Source organism: Panthera leo, chromosome A1 (genome assembly GCF_018350215.1).
Source record: "Panthera leo isolate Ple1 chromosome A1, P.leo_Ple1_pat1.1, whole genome shotgun sequence".
NCBI classification, from domain to species: Eukaryota; Metazoa; Chordata; class Mammalia; order Carnivora; family Felidae; genus Panthera; species Panthera leo.
Window position 1 is genome coordinate 28,240,793 of NC_056679.1, and position 21,219 is coordinate 28,262,011.

The 21,219-nt window shown below is 41.2% G+C and overlaps 1 protein-coding gene across 1 annotated transcript in view; it reads right to left on the reverse strand.

Moving 5' to 3' along the window:
* The window catches only part of DGKH (diacylglycerol kinase eta), a 163,343-nt gene that overhangs the window by 86,104 nt on the left and 56,020 nt on the right, over positions 1–21,219 (reverse strand). Inside the window, exons 3-4 of the mRNA XM_042926959.1 lie at positions 6,189–6,299; positions 3,769–3,849 (exon numbers count right to left, since the gene is read on the reverse strand). Coding sequence (XP_042782893.1) covers positions 3,769–3,849; positions 6,189–6,299 — 192 coding nt within the window. The remainder of the gene's footprint in view (positions 1–3,768; positions 3,850–6,188; positions 6,300–21,219) is intronic.

A 21,219-nucleotide genomic window follows, 5' to 3' on the forward strand; every position in this document is an offset into this window, starting at 1 on the left:
CACAGAATGAGGCAGAAATGATGCTGAGTAACCTCCCATGTTAAGTCAGTTTCTGCCGTGGTCTCTAAAATAGTGCTCTAGGACCCGTTCTACTAGAGAGCTTGGCATTGGGTTTTCAGGCAAAGCACTGCATTTCTGTTTTCCATTTGCTAATTATAGATTTTCCATTTACTATTGTCCCTTGTCAATATATCATCCTTAGGGACTTCAAGGCATGGCTGTAGTGAAGCTGAATTTGGCCATTCCTGTATTCTCTAGCCATAATACCACCAAACTACACCATTAACCTTTGACATGAACTAGCTAAAATAACAGCATTAATAGCAGTCAATGCAATCCAGAAAGGTAGGATATTTAAATATTTAAAGATAGAGAGGATTGCCAATTATTGGTTGAAAATCTATCTCTTATTCTATTTTATGCCATAGAAAGTTCTACCAAACTGATTTGCTATAAGACTCTAAGCAATCTGCTTAACATTTTAGTCTCCCCATTTCTGGACCAACAAATTTCAGGAATAACGTTTGGTTGAGTGGATAAATTTGTTGAAAACATTTCAACCAAAAGTCTTCTCATGTGTAAAATAAACTTTCATCTTATTAATTAAATCAACAAATACTTATGGGTAAGGTACTATGAGGTAAAACAACATGACAGTGTTTCTGTCTTCAGGGAGCTGATAATAAACATAAGTACCTAATTAAATAAAAAGGCAGAATATAGTGAGTTCTATAATAAAAAAGACACAACAGGAGAGATTGAATGTACTTGTAGGCCAAGAAAGAGCTATGCAAAGGATCTGAATAACTTCTCTTAAATCCAAGCTTTTCACTTCCTTTTACCTTTATATACACCAACACCTTGGACCTCATCTTTACCTGAAATTGTTCTATCTTTCAAATCTTAAATTTTGGAACCCTCTTTCAAACTAAATTCTAGATCCCTTTTGGGGGGAAACTCTTATTGTCCACTCCCCCATGAGTGTCCAGTGTCCACAGAGGGGAGAGGACTACTAGGGAAGGCAAGTGGTTCATCACCCTACCCCACCTTCACTTGGGAGGAAGGAAAAAGAAGCAACAATTTATCAGAAGCTCTGTACTTAATGGTTGTTGGGTCTTGTTCAGCCATGAATAAAGCCGTCCCTCACTCCCTATGTTTTATTCTCAAGAACCGAGAACACAGAGGGGAAGATGGATGAGTTACTCATCCCTCAAACATCCAATAATCCCTTTATCTTTCTGTCTGATACATCCTACAAACCATCTACCCTGGATCAATTTAGTTGTTTCCTCTCCCCATCCTAAAGAAAATACGACAGGCATAGAAATAAGGTGCATTATTAAACTTGACCTCGATCTTTGCTAGACATTATTTACCACCTCATGATCTACTACAGGTCCCTGTTCAGTGCCAACTCTCATTTTCTACAGAAGCGACTCCAAAGCCACCTAAACTCTTACTCACGGCAGATGACCCTGTCTTCAATTTCATTAAGAAAACAGTAGTATTTGGGTTTGAGATGAATGAACTTCCTGCACACACCTCACTCCATAAACTTTCTGTCTCCTAATCAATGCTGATCTTTACATGAGCTCTGGCTCCCACACCCTTCAGCTTATTCAGCAGTCATGCTCTGTCCATTCTCCCCCTACTTCCTGGACACTCCAACTTTGAGTCTAACACTTCTTTTCTCTCTTCATACACATTCAAAGCCCATTTTAAAGACAAAGCAAAGCAACAACAACAAAACCAAAATTCTCTTCAAGCCTGAACATTCTTCTAGCTATACTGGTTCTCCTTCTAGCAGCCAAGCTTTTCAAACCAGCAATCCACCCCGGCCTCCCTGCCTTCCCGCTTTGTTCCGGAGTGCAGCCTAATGCATTCCACCCGGTCCCTGAAGTCATTCCCATCAGTGTGACCCAGTCACCTCCAAGGTAACAAATTCCATAAACGCTTTCATCTCTCCTTTGACTTGACCTCTCTGCAGTATTTGATGTTTGAAACTTCTGTCCTAAAACTATCTTCCACAGGCTTTTCCTAACATCATCACCTTCTAAAACTCCTTGTATACTTCCGAGTGCTCTGTCTTTATTGGTCCAACTTGAAATTTTAACATTTTCCCAGGATTCTATTCTTGGCTTTCCTCTCCTCAAACTAAACTCTCCCTGGGGAAGGGGGAGGGGCAGGAATATTTACACCATGAATTATCCCACGTGCCCATAAATCAATATGGCTAAATCTGAATGCATTTGCTTCCTCCCCCACCCCCGCCCCTGCCAGTGCTTACCTCTACCGCGGCACTACTCTGTGTTTGTTCATCTGTCTGCCTTCCCTGCCCTGGCATGCCTGGGAGAGGGACACAGCTCGCCTCTGTCAGTAGTGGTAGCTTCTTGAGCAGGGGCTGGGAGTGTGCAGGGGGCAACAACATAGCAAGAGCAGTGCATCTTAGAGGGCCTAGGAATATGAAGTTATAAAAAGTACCCCAGATGGACTTCACTGGACTGTATTGTGACTAGCACACAGTGGGTATTCAAATCATATTTTTTGAATGAAAGAAGTACAGGAAGAATGAGATACGTGGATACGCTTTGCAGAAGTGGCAGAATTCCAACAGCTACAGAAGGAGGAGGAATCATTCAAGCCAGAGGGAACGGGAAAAGCCCGAGCGCAGACAGAAAGGCTGGACGAGGTTGCTGCACAAGGACAGAGTCCCAGGAACACGAGAACGCCGAGGCGTGATTTTATACGACTTTAGGATGGAGCCGCAAACGCCACTTGACGGGCAACAGCGAGCCAGTGAGTTCCTTCCAGCAACGTGATTTGTAATCGGGAAGGAATTCGCTGAAACCGAGGCTACCTCTTAAGTAGCTATCAAATGAATTACTTAAGTGAGAATAAGTGAAGGCCTGAACTATAGCAACCACCTGAACTGCAGCAACAGAGCAAAAGTAGAACAGAAGGAAAAAACATTCTTTTTAAGATTGAAGATAAACAACCTTTTTGAATATTCATAAACAACAGAATTAAAGTATTACATTTAAAGGAAGTGAGGGGCACCTGGGTGGCTCAGTTGGTTGAGTGTCTGACTCTTGATCTCAACTCAGGTCACGATCCCACGTTCGTGGGATTGAGCCCCACATGAGGCTTTTTGCTAAGCGTGGAGCCTGCTTAAGATTCTCCCTCTCTCGGGGCGCCTGGGTGGCTCAGTCGGTTAAGCGTCTGACTTCGGCTCAGGTCATGATCTCGCGGTCCGTGGGTTCATGCCCTGCATCAGGCTCTGTGCTGACAGCTCAGAGCCTAGAACCTGTTTCAGATTCTGTGTCTCCCTCTTTCTGACCCTCCCCTGTTCATGCTCTCTCTCTATCTCAAAAAATAAATAAATGTTAAAAAAAAATTAAGATTCTCCCTCTCTCTCTCCCTCTGCTCCTCTCCCCAACTCGTGCTCTCTCTAAAATAAAATTAAAAATTAAAAAATTCAAATAAGTAAACTTAAAAGAGGTAAAAATGTTAAAGCACAAAAACTAAAAGGTCTAAAATGGAAAACACTGTAAATACTTAAAAAAAATACATTTAATACATTGGTTTATTGCCCCAACCAATCATGAACAGTATTGGGTACACAACGTGCTCATCAAGTGTATTGTGTTGGCATGAATTCCAACGCACAACAGTTGACACACAGTTGGTAACTAAGAGGACTTTCTGTACATGTTTAGGAAAGGTCATTCTATGACTTCTGAGAAGGGAGTCAGCAGAATAGAACCATACCGTGAAACTGTTGTTAGCATTTTTGGTGCTTGCTTCAGCTACACTGGCATCTGAGAGGTCGACTTCATCAAATATCAGAGACTGTTAATGAAAAAGAACACAAACACATTAAATGAAAACCTAACTCAATGCTCGTCAATAATTTTGTTGTTGTTGTTGTTGTTGTTGTTGTTGTTGTTATCGGGCCATGACTATGAAGCGATGTCAGGAATTAGGAATAGAAAAGGAAAGGAAAGTCATTCGTGACACTTTGCCATTTCTTCTTAAGAAGAATGAGTAAAACCATGAAGCACAATTAACTCTTAAATCACAAACTGGGAAGGTCTTTAAAGAACCCTGGCACAGTGTTTCAATGCAAAATGCTGCGTGCCCTCTAGAAGCGTAATTTATGGGGAACCTCCTAACTGTGTCACACACACGTACACACAAAGCAACACCTCCTGACAGGCAACAAACAGCCTGTAACAACTTTGCCAGCAGGCAAACATCCTCCTTCCCACATTTGCTAAGTGAGAAATGAGAACTAGTCCTGGGTCGGATCATGGTGAGTTCCTGAACTTTCTGAACCCTATTTTCCTCATCCATACATGGGTTCAGATGAGAAGGTGAATGTGCTCTGCAAATATAAAATGGAAGTTTCTTTTGTACTCTTCAAAATGGTTTCAATCAAAAAAAGTTCCTTGAGAAAAACTCCAGAGCAACGGAATCTTTAATATTAGTGTTCCATTTGGAGATTAGGAGATTCTAGTAAATGAACGTATCCGTCCCACTTTGGGTCATTTGGCCTTTGTTCGCACTCATTCCGCGTCCCTGCAGCAGGGCAGGGATGACAGCACACGTCTGGGGCTGCAGGCAAGGGACCGTCCTCTCATAGCTTCCGCCACCACCCCCAAGATCTCCAGGGCGTTTGTGAGTCCACTTCACTCCAACCAACCTGTTAGACTTGTTCCCTGACCAGAAGGAACTTAAAATCTAGCACAGGAGAAGAAACAGACACAACCCATTTTAATGCAAGAGAGACTATTAAAAGTGGAAAAGAAGAAATCCGACAGAATACTATGAAATTCAGATAATTTCTCCAGCAGAAGACACTTGAACTCTTGCTCTCATGAATGATGGAGTAAGAATATTTGAGGGGATCTTAAAGAAAGCAGGGAGTTTCATCAAGTGGAGACAGAGGGAAAGTCATCTGCCGATGGTACACATGGGGCGAGGCCAAAGGCTGTCAAATGGCCAATGCTTCCCTAGAGATGAATGCGAAAAGTCAGCATGGAGCCAGATCAGGGACAACCTAGAACATAACGACTTTTAAAATAGAATTACTTGGTTTGGTTATTACTTCTACAGCTGCACAGACCAAGAATTAGGTTTGTTTGCATATTTGATTTTGTCTCCTAGTATATAACTCTACTAATTATATCAGAAACATACAGTTTTTAATATGGAAATTATCAATTATCCAAGTGAGACAGCAGCAAGACATCTTAATGTTAACTTCTCAAGGAATATTAAAATGTCAGTTTTAAATGGAAGCTCATCTTTACTCATTTTTTTCTTACCCAACCACATCACTCTTATTTTATTCAACTGTTATGTAACAATCATTTAAAGCCTTGATTTTATTTCACTGTGGTTTTTATTCTTAACTGCTAGCACAATGGAATGATTGTTTGTATTATCTCATTTAAGCCTCCTCAGAACAACACATGCTGCCCACAGCCACTCCACTGCAATGTGCTGGAATTGGGATACGAATCTTGTCTGAAACTGGAGTATGGATTCTTAGCAACTATAGCAATTCTCTCTCTCATGGTCAGGGAAAGATTGATAAGGTAAAAAGGTAGCAAGAAAAGAGGGAAACCCAAAATTTTTGACTTTATTACATTTAATAAACTTTACATTTAAAGTTTTACTTTAGGGGCGCCTGGGTGGCTCAGTCGGTTAAGCGGCTGACTTCGGCTCAGGTCATGATCTCGTGGTCCATGAGTTCAAGCCCCGTGTCGGGCTCTGTGCTGACAGCTCAGAGCCTGGAGCCTGTTTCAGATTCTGTGTCTCCCTCTCTCTGACCCTCCCCCATTCATGCTCTGTCTCTCTCTGTCTCAAAAATAAATAAACGTTAAAAAAAAATTTAAAAAAAAATAAAAAAAAAAATAAAGTTTTACTTTAATTGTAAGGGAAGAGGAAAGGAAGAAAGAAAACTACTTTAGAACCTTCCCATAAGATTGTCCTTTGTGGACATGCCACGAAATTGACTTAAATAGACTCCCTTGGGATTTGATCCAAGGTGGGTCACATTCATAATACTAAATGCACAGAACAGTTAAGACTATCGTGAGCACTAAGACAAAAAGTTTACAGAACCAAAATTTTTAACCCATTCACAACTTCAAGCGCTTGCAAGTAATATTCTCCCAAATTACCTTTGAGTCCTTTGCATAATAAAGTGTACGGCCTCGAAGTTTGAAGTAACGCTTTTTCCACCTCTGGAAAGAACTGGTTTGCTTCAATAGCTGTCCCTCTTTAATACTGGTCTGGGGAGAAACAGAAGCATAACAACATGATGAAAATCAAATTCAAAACCAAGTAAAATTCAGGGGCGCCTGAGTGGCTGAGTCAGTTGAGTGTCCGACTTCGGCTCAGGTCACGATTTCAAAATTCGTGGGTTCGGGCCCCTCATCGGGCTCTGTGCTGACAGCTCTGAGCCTGGAGCCTGCTCCTCATTCTGTGTCTCCCTCTCTCTCTGGCCCTCCCCTGCTTGCATGCTGTCTCTCTCTCTCACCCTCTTAAAAATAAACATTAAAAAAAAAAAAAGGAAAATTCAGAGTTAATGACACCCTATCATTGACATTTTGAATATTATTTCCCAGGTCTTACAAATTACATGAGAGAATGTTTTCTTCTTTCTACTCAACTAAGGCAGAGCATGTGCAAAGCCCCAAAGAGCTAAGATGAACTTGACATGGTTCCCTGCCCTCCAAATAGTCACAAATAATATAGGAGACACATACACCAAACTAATATTTACAGTCAAGTGTGATGTGTACATTGCCTCGTATATAATAACGGTGGAAAACGTAGAGGGGCAATATAATGTAATGATTAAGAGCATGGGGTCTAGAGCCAGAAACCTTATGTGTACCTCCTAAGGCCACCACTTAGTGGCTGAATGATCTTAGGCAAGTTACTGAACTTCTTCATGCCTTTATTATTCATCTATAAAATGGGGATGATACCAGGGCATACCTTAGAGGGTTGTTGTGAGGAATGCATTAAAAACATATAGAAGACTTATTGCATGGCATACAGTAAGCGCTCATCACATGTTATCATTAGCTGTGTGTGGCTGTAACAAACACACAGTCAAATCACTATGCATGGTGGTCCAGAGAAAGTCCAGAGGGCTCAGGGTGGCTTTTGAAGGAGTTTATCAGAATGACAAAGGATGGAAACGTGTACCTGAGGTGTGTGCAAAAGTAGAAGGGTTTAAAACAGCATGCATATTTGGGAAATCTTCAAAGGACTTTTGGTTATAAACGCAGGGTAGGGTTTGCAGCGATAGAGCAGCAAGAGTTGTGGCTGGAGGAGGTGGGCAGGGGCTCTGTGATTCTGGGCCAGCCCCTGTGGCCACGTGCCTCGTGTATGAAGTTCATTTCAGTATCACCAACAAGACCCTGAGAACCCTCTGGCCTCATCTAGTATCTCTCCATCCCTTTCTCCCCTCTGTCCACAATGGTGCTGTGTTTTTAAGCTGCCATCAATGCTCCTCTTAGGTCTGGACACCACCTACTCTCTCCTCCTGGGCCACCCTTCCCTCAGATATCCATCTGAGCAACTCCTTCACCTCCTTCAAGTCTTTGACCTTCTCGGTGAGACCCACCTCACTGACCTCTTATTTAATACCACAACGAGCTCCCCTGATTTTCCCTCATCTTATTTACTCCCTCACACAAAGGACTTTCCTCTTCTAACATATAATGTAATTTTCGCACGTACTACGTTTATTGTGCTACCTCTATTAGAGTAGAAGTTACCTGAGTTTATTATACCTAATAAAGTTAAATTTAATGTTTCATTTTAATCGGAAGGAAAGAAGAAAGGAAGGAAGAAGGAAATTACACTTACAGCAAATTGAACTTATAGTCTTGCTCTGAGAATGTTCTTAGGAGACACGTCACAGGACTGACTCAAATAGATTCCACTGGGGTGGGGTCCAGGAAGGATCACATTTATACTGAATTCATAAAATGCTATAGTGAGTCTCCAAGTCAAAAACAGCTCATAGAACCAAAGTTTAAAAACCCATCTCACTGGACTGCCCACTGATATACCTCAAGTGCCAAAAATATCATTCAGCACACACGATATTAGGATCTATATGAATGAACAGCGGGTACTGAGTTTAAACACATGTCTGTCTGACTCCAGAGTTTACTCCCCATTTCTGTGCCATACCATCTTTTATTATTAACCAGACATAAAATATTGAGAAAAATCTGTTGCCACCAATAAGGTAGTTAAGGTATATGAACGTTTACTTTCACTTTCAGTATGAGATGTTCTCTATAGCTTGCTCTAAGATTGTCTTCCAGGAATTGTAAATTAAAAAAAAATTTTTTTTTATATTTATTCATTTTTGAAAGACAGAGAGAGACAGAGCACAAGCAGGGGTGGGGCAGAGAGAGGGGGACACAGAATCTGAAACAGGCTCCAGGCTCTGAGCTGTCAGCACAGAGCTCGACGCAGGGCTCGAACTCACGAACCGTGAGATCATGACCTGAGTCGAAGCCGGACGCTCAACCGACTGAGCCACCCAGGTGCCCCGCAAATAAGATGTTTACATGTTGAAACTCTAAAATTAAAAATAGCTGCTACTTTCATAATAATCTTTGTTTTGCAAAATGTCTCACCTTATTATGCACGTAAATTTCCATACAAACTCATGTGATAAGTGAAATCACTGTTAAAGATACTAAACAGCTTAATGAAATAGTTGGATGCCATTTCACCTGACTTTCTCTATGCTTATCAAAAATTTTAGGAATTGTAAATTTTGATGATAACAAAATATTTTCGAAACTTCGTACCAAAGAGCTCGATTTGGAGTCAGACAGACAGACTGCAAGCCAGGCTCCATCAGACACCAAAAATAGGAACGTGGGCAAGTTGCTTCAGCTCTCTGTGCCCTAATTTCCTCTCTTGAAATACAGCAATAATAATACCTACTTCACAAGCTTGTTGCATCTAATTTAATTATACAGTAATGGCTGCAGAGCACTTAGCACACTGTCTGGGTTACAGCAAACATTCAATAAATGGCAGAAAGTGTTATTATTATGATATCATTATGCTATTAAGTTCAGGGAGTATTTGCCAGGCACCAAATCCTAAGAGCTTCTTGGAAGAAGAGAAGTGTTTCCAGGCCACCGTAAGGGCAAAGAACAGCTGGAGCAGAAGGAGAACGTCAAGAGATGAGGTTCAGGGAGATAAGAGCCAGGAGATGCGGCCACAACGGGGAGTTCGCTTTTTATTCTAAGTGCAAAAAGCTAGTGAAATGGTTGAAGCAGGAGAGTGAGAATGAGGAAGTGTCCCAGGGAGAGGGGCTGGAGATCGAGCGCAGGTGGTAGCATCACTGAGACGAAGGCAAGGACAGCAATTTTATTTTGGAGGCAGAATCCACTGGACTTACTGATTGGCCTAAAAGTCAAGAGAGAGGAGAAGAGCCAATGAAATGTCTAAGCATTTGGCTTGGGCAACTCGATGGGAAAGGCTGAGAGAGAAAGGGGCAGGAAGAGTGAGGCAGTGAGCTGCTTTACTGTACTGCCATAGCATCTGGTGTTGCCTGGGGGAGAGAGTCGGAATTCTTAAATCTGAACACAAAGCACTGAAATGCTGTAAAAAGATAACTTACCCAAAGAACAAATCATTTGTTCTGTAAGCGAATGTATCGGGATTTCTTATAAAGTTTCCTTTAAAGCAACGAGGAAGAAAACTCCATGTTTGCTCTATTTATATTCTAGAAGCATTGTCTAAGGAAAGCATAAATACCCTACTTCATTCTCCACCTGGTTATCAGAGTGATTTTCTAAAAATGAAAACCTGAATATACCAAAGCTTGACTCTCTTTTGCCTGCAACAGAAAGCCCAAACTTCTGTATGTATCAAAGAACACCCTGCATGAGCTCCCCAACCTCATCACCGCCCCTGCTCATGCTCCTCCCTCTGCCCTAAATGTCCTGTCCTCAATTTGCCTGTCTTGAAAGCTCCTCTTCATGGAAAACTCTGATCCATGCCAGTGCCCCGTGACGGCTTCTCTGACCCTTAGGAGGAAAGAAATAACTACTCCCACGTTTGCCCTCTAAGGCGCCCTTACCCTATTTGTATAGCAGCATCTATGACACAGAATGGCGCCAATTTACAGGTTGTGGCCAACCATGGTGTGAACCTCCCATGAGCAAAGACTGCATCCCACACCATCTAACGCATTAGCCAACGCCTTAGGGCCTCCGTAAACGTTGCACTGAACAACTTTTAGCTGAATGTAAAAAAGTATGGAAGAGAATTTTGTATTTTAGAAGAACAAAAGAATTGGAAAACCGAGTTAGTGGCCGGAAATGATTTCACGTTTTCCAGCATTTGGCAGATCTGAACCTGATTCTTTGCAAGTATATAACAGCAGACACAGTGCACGAAGGTGTATGTGGTCCCAGATGCACTCCCTGGGTGAGGGCTGGGGAGAGATGGGAAGAGGGATAGGAAAATGTCTATCTACCCTGATTTTAAGGATACTGCTAAATTCAGAGATGATCCTTACATCATCACTTTCAAAGCAAAGATGTAGCTTTTTCTACATCACCTTTTGTTCTTTAAATCTTGCATAAGCATGGGTTAATCTGCAGTGTGTGAGGCTGTTGGGGGGGGAGGGGTTACAGACATGTGTAAGACATAATCTTTATCTTCACGCATTTACAAACTTCTTTATGTTACACAGTTCATCTTAAATTCTTAAAAACGAAAAAAGAAAGAACATTCTGAGGCTAGCTTACTTACTTTTAAGAGATGGGATTTAAAATATTTAACTAGAAGGCAGTTATTCACATGAAAGTCAATCCTCAAAATAAACATCTGTTTATATGCGGCTAGTTAAACAAACACTTCTGATAAAAGGAGAAGCATAACAAAAAAAATGATTAATTTGCAACAGTCCTAGAAAATATAATCATATTATCAAAGTGTGGTTCAGAGAAAAACATGCGTGGCTCCAGAAATCTCAAAATACTGCATACACTAAGAGAACAAACAGGGACTCTTTCTTTAAGATCACAATATTTATTATGTTCAATGTTAATGCTCAACTAGAGTAAATACTTGAGGTTAGTAACAGATACAAGAAAGTTACGACTGGAGAGTTATAATTAAGAGCCTATTAAAATTAAGTATTACATCTTAATTTTATTTTGTTCATAATCTCTAGGGTAAGGGATAAACTCTCTCCTCCCTCAAAAACGGGCTTAGAAATGTTTACATTTAATTGACATTTAGTCGTATACTCTGGCAGATACTGGTTTAGTAATATCTAACACGTATGAAAAATCAGTGAAGCCATGTAGACTTGACTATATACCAATAACCCAACTTGCAGATGTTAAAAACAAAAAGTCAGAGGTGCCTGGGTGGCTCAGTTGGTTAAGTGGCTGACTCTTGATTTCGACTCAGGTTATGATCCCACAGTTCATGGGACTGAGCCCCAGTCGGGCTCTGGGCTGATAGCGTTGAGCCTGCTTGGGATTCTCTCTCTCCCTCTCTCTTCCCCTCCCCACCCCTCTCTGTCTCTCCATCTCAAAGTAAATAAGTAAAACTTTTAAAAAGGTTAAATAAACTTGGCTTTGAAAAAATTATTTCAATGAGATAAACTTTAAGTTGAAAAGTCTCTTGTTTAGCTGGCTTTCTAAAATGGCCTGCAGCCTCATGTCTCAAAACTGTGGAATTGTTCATTTCGTGCTCCCGATTTACATCAAACAAAAGTAATTTCTCTTTTAAGTCATTCACAGACACGGTGCTCTAAGAGTTCCCCTAAAGTTTCAGCAACACTTGTGTGTCACAAGTTGAAGCTGCTTGAACGGAACACCACTTTCACGTCCCGAGGAGAACACAACTGAGTCAGTCACTCAATGAGTCTTTTTGTAAAGCTAAGAATTTTCGAAAAATCAGTTACTGCCTGATTTATCTGATAAGTGCACATTTTCGTATGCTGACTTTTTTGGCCATCAAATAGGTGTGGTGAAAAGCTTGATATAGTGAAATGGAAATGTCAGCGATGACTCATCGCTTACAGATGTCTTCAAAAATTCCAGAAGAATCTCTGCTTCTCCTCATGGTGTCCCTACATGACCCCTTAACTTCTCTTCTAAGAAATGGTAATAATAAAATTTGTTGTTATGGACCGAATGTCTGTATGCCCCCCCCCCCCCAAATGAAATCCTAACCCCCGATTTGATGGTATTAGGAGGTAGGGCCTTTGGGATTTGTGCCCTTATACAACAGACCCCAGAGAGTTCCTTCTGCCACTGTGAGGGTGCAGCGAGACGACGGTCATCTATGGACCAGGAAGCAAGCCCTCACCAGACACTAAATCTGCCGGTGCCCTGGTCCTGGATGTCCCAGCCTGCAGAACTGTGAGAAATGAATTTGTTGATTAAGCTCCCCAGTGTGTGGCATTTGTTGTTACGGCAGCCTGAACAGACTAAGATGTGGTTTGAGAGAGTTTTCACAGCACTTCTCTCCCATCTTTTTTCTCTCTAAAGATTTTATTTTTAAGTAATCTCTACCCCCAAGGTGGGGCCTGAACTTAGAAGCCAGAGATCAAGAGTTGCGTGTTCTACTGACTGAGCCAGCCAGGCACCTCCCTCGTCTCTTGTGACTTCTGTCAGCTCCATCCCCCCCGAGAAGAGAACTTTTCTCTGGCGCCAACATTTCCTTATCCATTTTGTTACATAAGCTCCAGGAAAGCTGTCTATGCCTTCCTGGGTGGACACCTATAAGTGTTATGGGTAGGTGTTATAGGCAGACAGAACCTATAACATCGTGAGTCTGTTTGACTTTCTTTAATGGTGAGTCTCTTTAGCTTTACAGACTTTAATCCCTAAGTTGGAAATAATACCGGTACCTGTATATCACTATGTGCTATGATGACACGTGAGACAATGGATATGGAAGAACACACAGTTCTTTAACAATGTGGTATGACAGGGTGCCTGGGTGGCTCAGTCGGTTAAGTGTCCAACTCTTGGTTTCAGCTCAGGTCCTGATCTCACGGTTGGTGAGAGTGAATCCCGTGTCGGGCTCTGTGCTTACAGCAAGGAGCCTGCTTAGGATTCTCTCTCTGCCCCTCCCCTGCACACTCTCTCTGTCAAAAAAATTAAAAAATTAAAAATTAAAAAAAATTTTTTTAAATTAAAAACGGTATGGCAAGATATTATCTTGGCTAACATGAGTCCCCATCAGAAGCATTATTTATTAGAGGAAGGTTTCATTTCTTCAGTCCGTCTTTTTCCACTTCTCCTGCCATTGCCTTGTTTCAAGCTCCTCTATGTCTCTACAATTCAACAGTTCCCTAAATGTCCTCCACACTCTTGATTTTTCCCACCGCTAGTCCATTCTTCCCACTGTGGGCAGAATTATCCAGGAAGAACAGATTTGGTGCCAGCAAAGTTGGTTTAATGTGTCCAGTGGTTTCCTATTGCCCACAGTATAAACCCAGCCCTGTGAGCTGGGCACACAGCCTCTTCCTTCCGCAAGGGACCCACCTCCTTGGACAGCTTCCTCTTCAGGAATCCTCTTAAATTCACCTGACAGCAGGGTAAACGAGAAGCACTCGCTAATTCCCAAATCCCCCATGCTTCCTTATGTCCAGCCTCTTTCACAAGTTCTTCCTTCCACTCATCGTCCTGTCCTCTGCTTCTTCTTGCAACCCCCACTACATACTGTCATCTTTTAAGGCTCAGGCCACCATCATACCCTAGGTGTGCCCAGAGCACTATGCTCACACGTCAATCTATAGCATTAATCATGTTCGGGAATTTTTTAAAAAATTGTGTCTCTCTCCTGCATCTTATTTATTTTTCCATCCTCCATATAGTCCTGTCCTTGACATTAATAATTAATACATGTGAATCAATTTATTGAGTAATCAGGAAACACAAAGTAAGAAATTAAAAGGATTAAAATATTTTTCCCTCGGTAAGAACTTGGGGAACTCAATGGAGAAACAGATTTCAATTTTTCTGTCCAGCAAGTCAATATGCTGGCAGAAAGTACAAAAAAGATAGACATGACTCCCTAAGAGAGCCCCGGGTTGGATTCCACTTCTGACTCCATTTATTAGCTTTGTGACCACAAGTAAGTAACAACACCTATGAACTGAAATTCCCCATCTGTGAGGTGAAGATAAAGGTCACCTGCCCTGTACGGAGAAATACCTTTCATAAACACCCAAATGCTATATAAAAATCATATAAAGCATTGTCAGTAAGGTACTATTTTAGTAGGTCACACTTGGGGGAAAAGGTGTTTTAACTGGGACTGACACAAGTTAAATAAAGAGATAACACTCCTGAACAAGGGCCTGATGCTTACATAGAGAAAAATTATCACACAAAGAACGTGTGTGCACACGTGCGTGTGTGCACGTGGGTGCACTAACCGCTTATTTTATTCTAATGCGTGGTGGATGTAGACAATTGTGTCCGAGCCTTGTATTTTGTAAAAACCTTAACGAGATGAAGAATTCCAAAGAGAGTAAAAAAAATTAATATCGTATCCTAAGGGATAAATGAGACATTTTTAAAGAGTAACATAAAGCAATGTGGGCATCCGTGTGCAAAAGACTACAGTGGCAGACATAACAAAGAGAAGAGAGAATTGCACTTGTACGTAAAATCCCCATTAATGCACCAACAGCAAATGCCAGCTGATACGGGAGTGAATAGTATGGCAACCAGGGACATAATTTTCTGAAGTTGTAATTAGCTCCTGGTAAAGTTCTGGTCACAAACTGAGCTAGAAGCTTCCCTTTTTACACATAGTAGTTATACACCTGGAAAATTAATACCTTGTAGCAATATTTCAAGATTTTGTGTTGCATGACATTAAGTTTTAAGCTTGGTGATTATAAACAGTGTCTGCCCATAATAATACCCTGTAGGATATCTGAATACAATTCTTGGAAGTTTTAACCTGGCTAGTGTGTTGTAGGATTGCTGGCTAGTAACGGTTACTATGCCAAAAGCACTAGGGTGAAGAAAAAAAATACATCCACAAATTTCTGAAACGCCTCTACCGAGAATCACTGAAGGGTTCCAGGTCTATCTGTACTTCTGTCTTTATCTGAGCCATTTTTCAGGAGCAAGTATAGTATCATTTTGGTGACATATCTGACAAGTTGTGGATTTTGAACCACTTCCACAAAGACCATGTTTAGTCACATAAAGTATCCAGTCCCAAAATGTGCAAAGCTTTCTAAACATTAAACATAAGAACATGATGCAATCATGTACTGGTACTTAATAATGGAGCGGCATTTACAGCTACTATATAATATCACTGTGTTAAAAAACAATCAGTGTCTTACTTCTTGGACTATTGGTCTAAGAATAGTCCAGTAAGAATAGAAAAGATGGCAACAATTACTGGATAATGCCACCTGGATGCCACTGGCACTCAAAATTCAATTAGCTGAGTCAACCGAACTGCTGTATCTATGTTCCCAACTGGCCTGTGAGTGGAGTAACAGAGCCAGCCCCACTATATTCATCACGGTAGCCCCAGCACTTATCACACTTCCTTGCACAGAGAATAGCTCCTAACAGTTGTTCATGGGGACACATGAATGAATGAAGGAAACTTGAACTGTATGTTTTCTTAAGGGCTCTTAAGGGAGAGTCTGGGCAGGAACCTTGCCAGCATTCTGAGAGCTGGATCCAGACGGGCTGCTTTTGTGGCCATCTTTCTCCTTTGCCAATGTCCCTGCAGCAAATACAAGCATTTAGTTGTTGACTATTCTTTCTTTTCCAAATCGAAAGTCATTCTGTTTTTATCCACTACCATTTCATCATTCTTAAGGAAGGCCATCTATCTTGTCAGCGCTAACCTTGTGTTTGGGTGGCATACAAGGCAGATATGCCTAAGAAATTTATAAATCAACTATTACTTGGAATAGATTCTCTAGCCTCCCATATTTTACCCAAGAGTTGAACTTACATCATTTGGCTTGAAAGGTGGTCAAACACACATCACTCATTTGACCCAACATCTCTGAAACTACAAGTCTACCTTCATCATAGGTCTCAACTTAATGGATTGTGTTTCCTATCACAACATTGTTTTTTCTTTTATTAGCCCTTCTAAATAGTCTTTGTGTGATTATAAAACAAGAAATACTGGTCTCCACGAACATGCCAGATGCTGTACTGAAGGATTACTGCCCCTCTTCTCACAGTTTTGGAAGGTCGGCCACTGGATCTCATTCTGATTCAGTCTGTCAACGTCTTTGATCAGTCATGGGTTAAACTGCTTCAAGGCTGGCTCTTCTATCAGCCTCCAAAATTTCCCTCAGTTCCTCTTGATTCTGGACCCTTTTGGGTTTTGTGCCTTGTATCTTTCTTTCCCCGTTGGAATTTTATTCTACCATAAATTTCCTACTTCCTTAAAAACAAATTTGAGGGGTGCCTGGAAGGCCTGGTTGGTTGAGTGTCTGACTTTGGCTCAGGTCATGATCTCATGGTTCATGGGTTCGAGCCCTGCTTCACGCTCTGTGCTGATAGTGTGGAGCCTGCTTGGGATTCTCTCTTTCCTTCTCTCTCTGTCCCTCCTTCACTGGCATGTATGTTCTCTCTCTCTCAAAATAAATAAGTAAACTTCAAAATAAATTTGAGCCTTTTTATTAAAAGGAATATACATATATTACATTAAGCTCTATTAAATACACCAGTTGTTCTAAAATCTGGCTGGTCATCTGAATCACATGGAGAACATTATGGACATTAAGAACCTCTATTCATCTGGGAGGTTTTGATTCAATTGATCTTGGATAGGGCATAGAAACTCACATATATTAAATGCTCTCTTGGTGACTTTAATCATCAGTCAGGGTTAATAAACACTCACATACACAATCTTTAAGTAACAATTTGTAGAAACTCTACACTTCAAACATGTCCTTCTCTGTGTGTAGAGTCCCATCAATAAGCCACTCCTGCCCTCTCTGCATCCCCACTGGCTCTGCTCCAGCGGAGATTAGGGGAGTAATTTGGGTTTAATAATGGAACATTATTAACCCGCTCCAACTCTCCCCTTCCTCCTCTTGAGAGCCAACTGCCCACAGGGGACCAGGTTCTACTCAACCATCATTCAGAGAGAAAACAGATTTGACTTGCAGAAGATAAAGAGTGAAGAGCTGGGATCTGCACTAGACACTACCACGTGCTGGGTAACAGGGGGTTGGGGGGGAGGGGACACAGGAATTGCCCACCTGCTTAGCCTCCCCCGTCCCCTAAAATGCCTCCAGCCTGCACCACCGCCCAAGGCACATGCCAACATTGGCCGGACCCGGCCAAGGAAGCAAATGCTGGCAGGGGGGCTGCAGTGGTTACAAAGAGGATGTTTCGGCAAGAGGATGATGCAGTAAGAGAGGGGTATCCCAGCTCACAGCACAGTGGACACAGGGTGCATTTCTAGAACTAGTGTTTAATGATAATGTAATAGTGTGTAACACAACACAGTTCCTTTTTTATAAGCTGCCCCTGGGAGCAGTTGTCCTCAAGCAGTTTTGCGTGTCAGAATAATCTGAGGACACGTGACGGGGCACTTTGAGGAAGTAAAGTGACCAGATCAGCCTTCTCATTCTGGGGTACCTCAGAGGAGTTCTACAGCTCCATGAAATCCAGTGCACGAGCTGGGAGGCAAAATGATTACATGCATTTAAATATAATGACATTTAACATTCATACAACAAAATCGTGATATTTACTTTTCTAGAAGTTTGTGAAATAGTTTTATTTATTTGTATTCTCAGAAAAATATACACTCTATCGGTTTCAATTTTACCAGAATTAATTATACATGTAACACACACATGCGCACACACACACATTCTGACTCAGGTTGTCTGGGTAAATGTAGTGTGGTCATCCATCACATACCCACATACCCGGAGCATAACCCTCCAGTGTTGTCAAGTCAAGTGAGGCATAAAACTCTAAAATGGGTCTCTCGGTCTGCAGTTTTTTTCATCCTGCTGCGTTCAATCCAATGATGGAAAAGGCATTCCACCACTACTCCTGTCTAAAAAGGAAAAAGTCCAACGCGGCAAACAAAAGCCAGTCATGCTGCAGCAGGCCCAGACCCGGAGAAGTGATCAGGTCTGCTCTTCAAGAAATCGAGAGGAAACATGCACCGGAAAACAGAATGACGAGCCTATCATTTCCTCGTGCCTACTGAGGTATTCTGAGAATTTTCAATACATTCAAAATATCTTCATTATTTTATTTGAAATCCTATTAACTCTAATATTTGGGATATTTATATTTAAATGTAAATTAATGCATTCTAAAGCAAAATCATGGAGATTACCCAGCATATTCTAATTACCCTCTTTACCAACAAACCATCTAGTTCTTTTTTTTTTTTTTTTTAAGTTTATTTTTGAGAAAGAGAGAGAGAAAACAGATGGCGAAGGGCAGAAAGAGAGGGAGACAGGGGATCTGAAGTGGGCTCCATGCTGACAGCAGAGAGCTCAATGTGGGGCTCGAACTCATGAACCTGAGAGATCATGACCTGAGCCGAAGTCAGATGTTTCACCGACTGAGCCACCAAGGCACTCCTAAACCATCTAGTTTTAACCAAAGTATTTTGTCCCTTATATTGGTTTGTAATTTTCTTGAGAAGAGCTATAGATATAAATTACCTTCCTGAGACTGGTTATTTTGTGATGTTTTGTTTATTAATTGCTAAAATTAAGTTCTATCTCTACTTCCAATGTGTTCCTTATTTAGGAGTTTCTAAATGTATTTTCCTAAATAACATTAAAGAAGTAAAAATATATGATCTTATAAAGTGCTACTACACTTTTATTTAAAGGAAAATATATAAAATGCGCAAGGCATATCATCAGACATTTTTTTCATAAAATACACTGAACTACAACAGATTACCACTGGGTGGCAGTGGTGTTACGCCTAACGCTCAGGTTTTCTTTCAGAGACGAACATTGGATAGGCCTCTTGTCAGAGTTACATGAATCCTTGACTACACCTGTGAGTGGCACATAATAACTGCATTGTAAAGGGGCAAAAAACAAATCTATTTTTCCAACTCTGAATTTATTTCTTCCCTTATCAAATGCCCCTACTCACTTCCAAGAATAATCCCTTTGCCCACACATGACGTTCTGATGTAACCACTTTCCTACAAGGCCACAATGACACAACTATTTTGATGTACAGACATTTTGATGTGGCCTAAAATAAACCACTAAATGTTATGATAATTTTTTTTAAGTAGTAACTAATGTACAAAAGAGAACCGCATGCCCCAGGCAGAAACTGGGGGTCAATGGTAAGGCCAACCACGGGATGGGAAATGGGGTGAAGCTCAAGGTCTGGAAGACAACTGCATATAACCAGGAGTCATATATTTACCCTATATACTTATTTCTGAATGGGCTATTAACCATTCTATGCAAAATATCTGCTTAGTTTCTGGAGTTTCTATTTTATTTCCCTTAATCTGCCTCTCAAATTCTCTGGTTCTTCTCCAGAGATAATATATGGGTCTCCAATACATAGGAAATTCTCAGATTACTGCCAGTTCTCTGAATTCACAGATAAATAGGTAGGTAGGCAGACAGACAGACAATATACTTGTATTCAAATCATAAACTATTTTAACGATGGTTTCAATGAGCAGGACTGATGTACCTAAGGGGATAGCCCACTTCTATCAGATTTTTTATTTTTATTTTTATTTAAAAAAAAAAATTTTTTTTTAACGTTTATTTATTTTTGAGACACAGAGAGACAGAGCATGAATGGGGGAGGGTCAGAGAGAGGGAGACACAGAATCTGAAACAGGCTCCAGGCTCTGAGCCATCAGCCCAGAGCCCGATGCAGGGCTCGAACTCCCAGACCGCGAGATCATGACCTGAGCCGAAGTCGGACACTTAACCGACCGAGCCACCCAGGCGCCCCATATCAGATTTTTTAAAAAAACATCTTAATTGCTTACAGAAATGAATGAAATCGAATGTGAGTGTCCTGTGTGATTAGGATGGGGCAGAGAAAAGGTCAGAGATGAAGTCTGTGTAAAATACTAAGTGGAACAGTAACACATACACACAGACCTCATTATCAGCATGGGTTGGATCCCAGTGAAGGAACCCGTTGTCATGACCAAAGCAAGTTCCCTCATCGGGATCCATTCCCCTCTGAGATCTTCCCTGCCCTACTCTATCCCTTACCAGAAAAATTTAACCCCTCCCTCCTCTGTGCTACTTCAGTAATTGTTCTTCTGTCTCTCTTTACATTTTAGCATAATAATCTGTTTACATGATGCGTAGAGGTGCAGCACTACGGCCTGGGGTGCACTAGTTGTTAAAGACATTGGGCAAATTACTTAACCTTTCTGAACCTGAGTTTCCTCTCCTTCACAGTGCAGATAATGACGATGGTAACTAACTCACAGGGGTGTCATTTTGGACTACAAGATTCAATGCATGTAAAATACGTTTCCTGATACGTAGCGCTCAGTAGACATTAGTTGTTCTAGTGTTATTCTTGTTCCTGTCGTCTAGTAGCAGTAGACTTCCCAAAGCCAGAATCAAATTTACTTCATCTTTGTATGGCTTGTAGCCAGTACCGCGTCCATCATCCCAGGCATGCTTGTTCATAATCAGTTTCTTGATCTAAACTCAACTATCCTTTGTTTACGTATCCAATTGTTCCCTCTCCACCCATTGTTCCCTTAGCCTGTCTGATCTTAAAAACTAAAAAGTTTTTTCACCTGTTCATTACATCCTAGGTCACAATCGATGCCTTCCTCTCTATTACTACACAATTTCTTAAAAAAAATTTTTGTTTTGAGGGGCGCCTGGGTGGCTCAGTAAGCTAAGTGTCTGACTCTTGATTTCAGCTCAGGTCATGATCTCACGGTTGTGAGATCAAACCCCACATCAGGCTCTGTGCTGAGCATGGAGCCTGCTTAAGATACTCTCTCTCTCTCTTCCTCTGTCCTTCCTGCATGTGTGTGTGCTCTCTCTTCAAAGAAAAAAAAAATTTTTTTAATATGCTTGCTGCATATTCAGTCTTACTGGATAGCTATCACTTTTTCTTCAAGAAAACGGCCCTATGGCTATTTCCAATAATACCCTACAGGCCAAATACCTTTGGGTGGACTTACCCT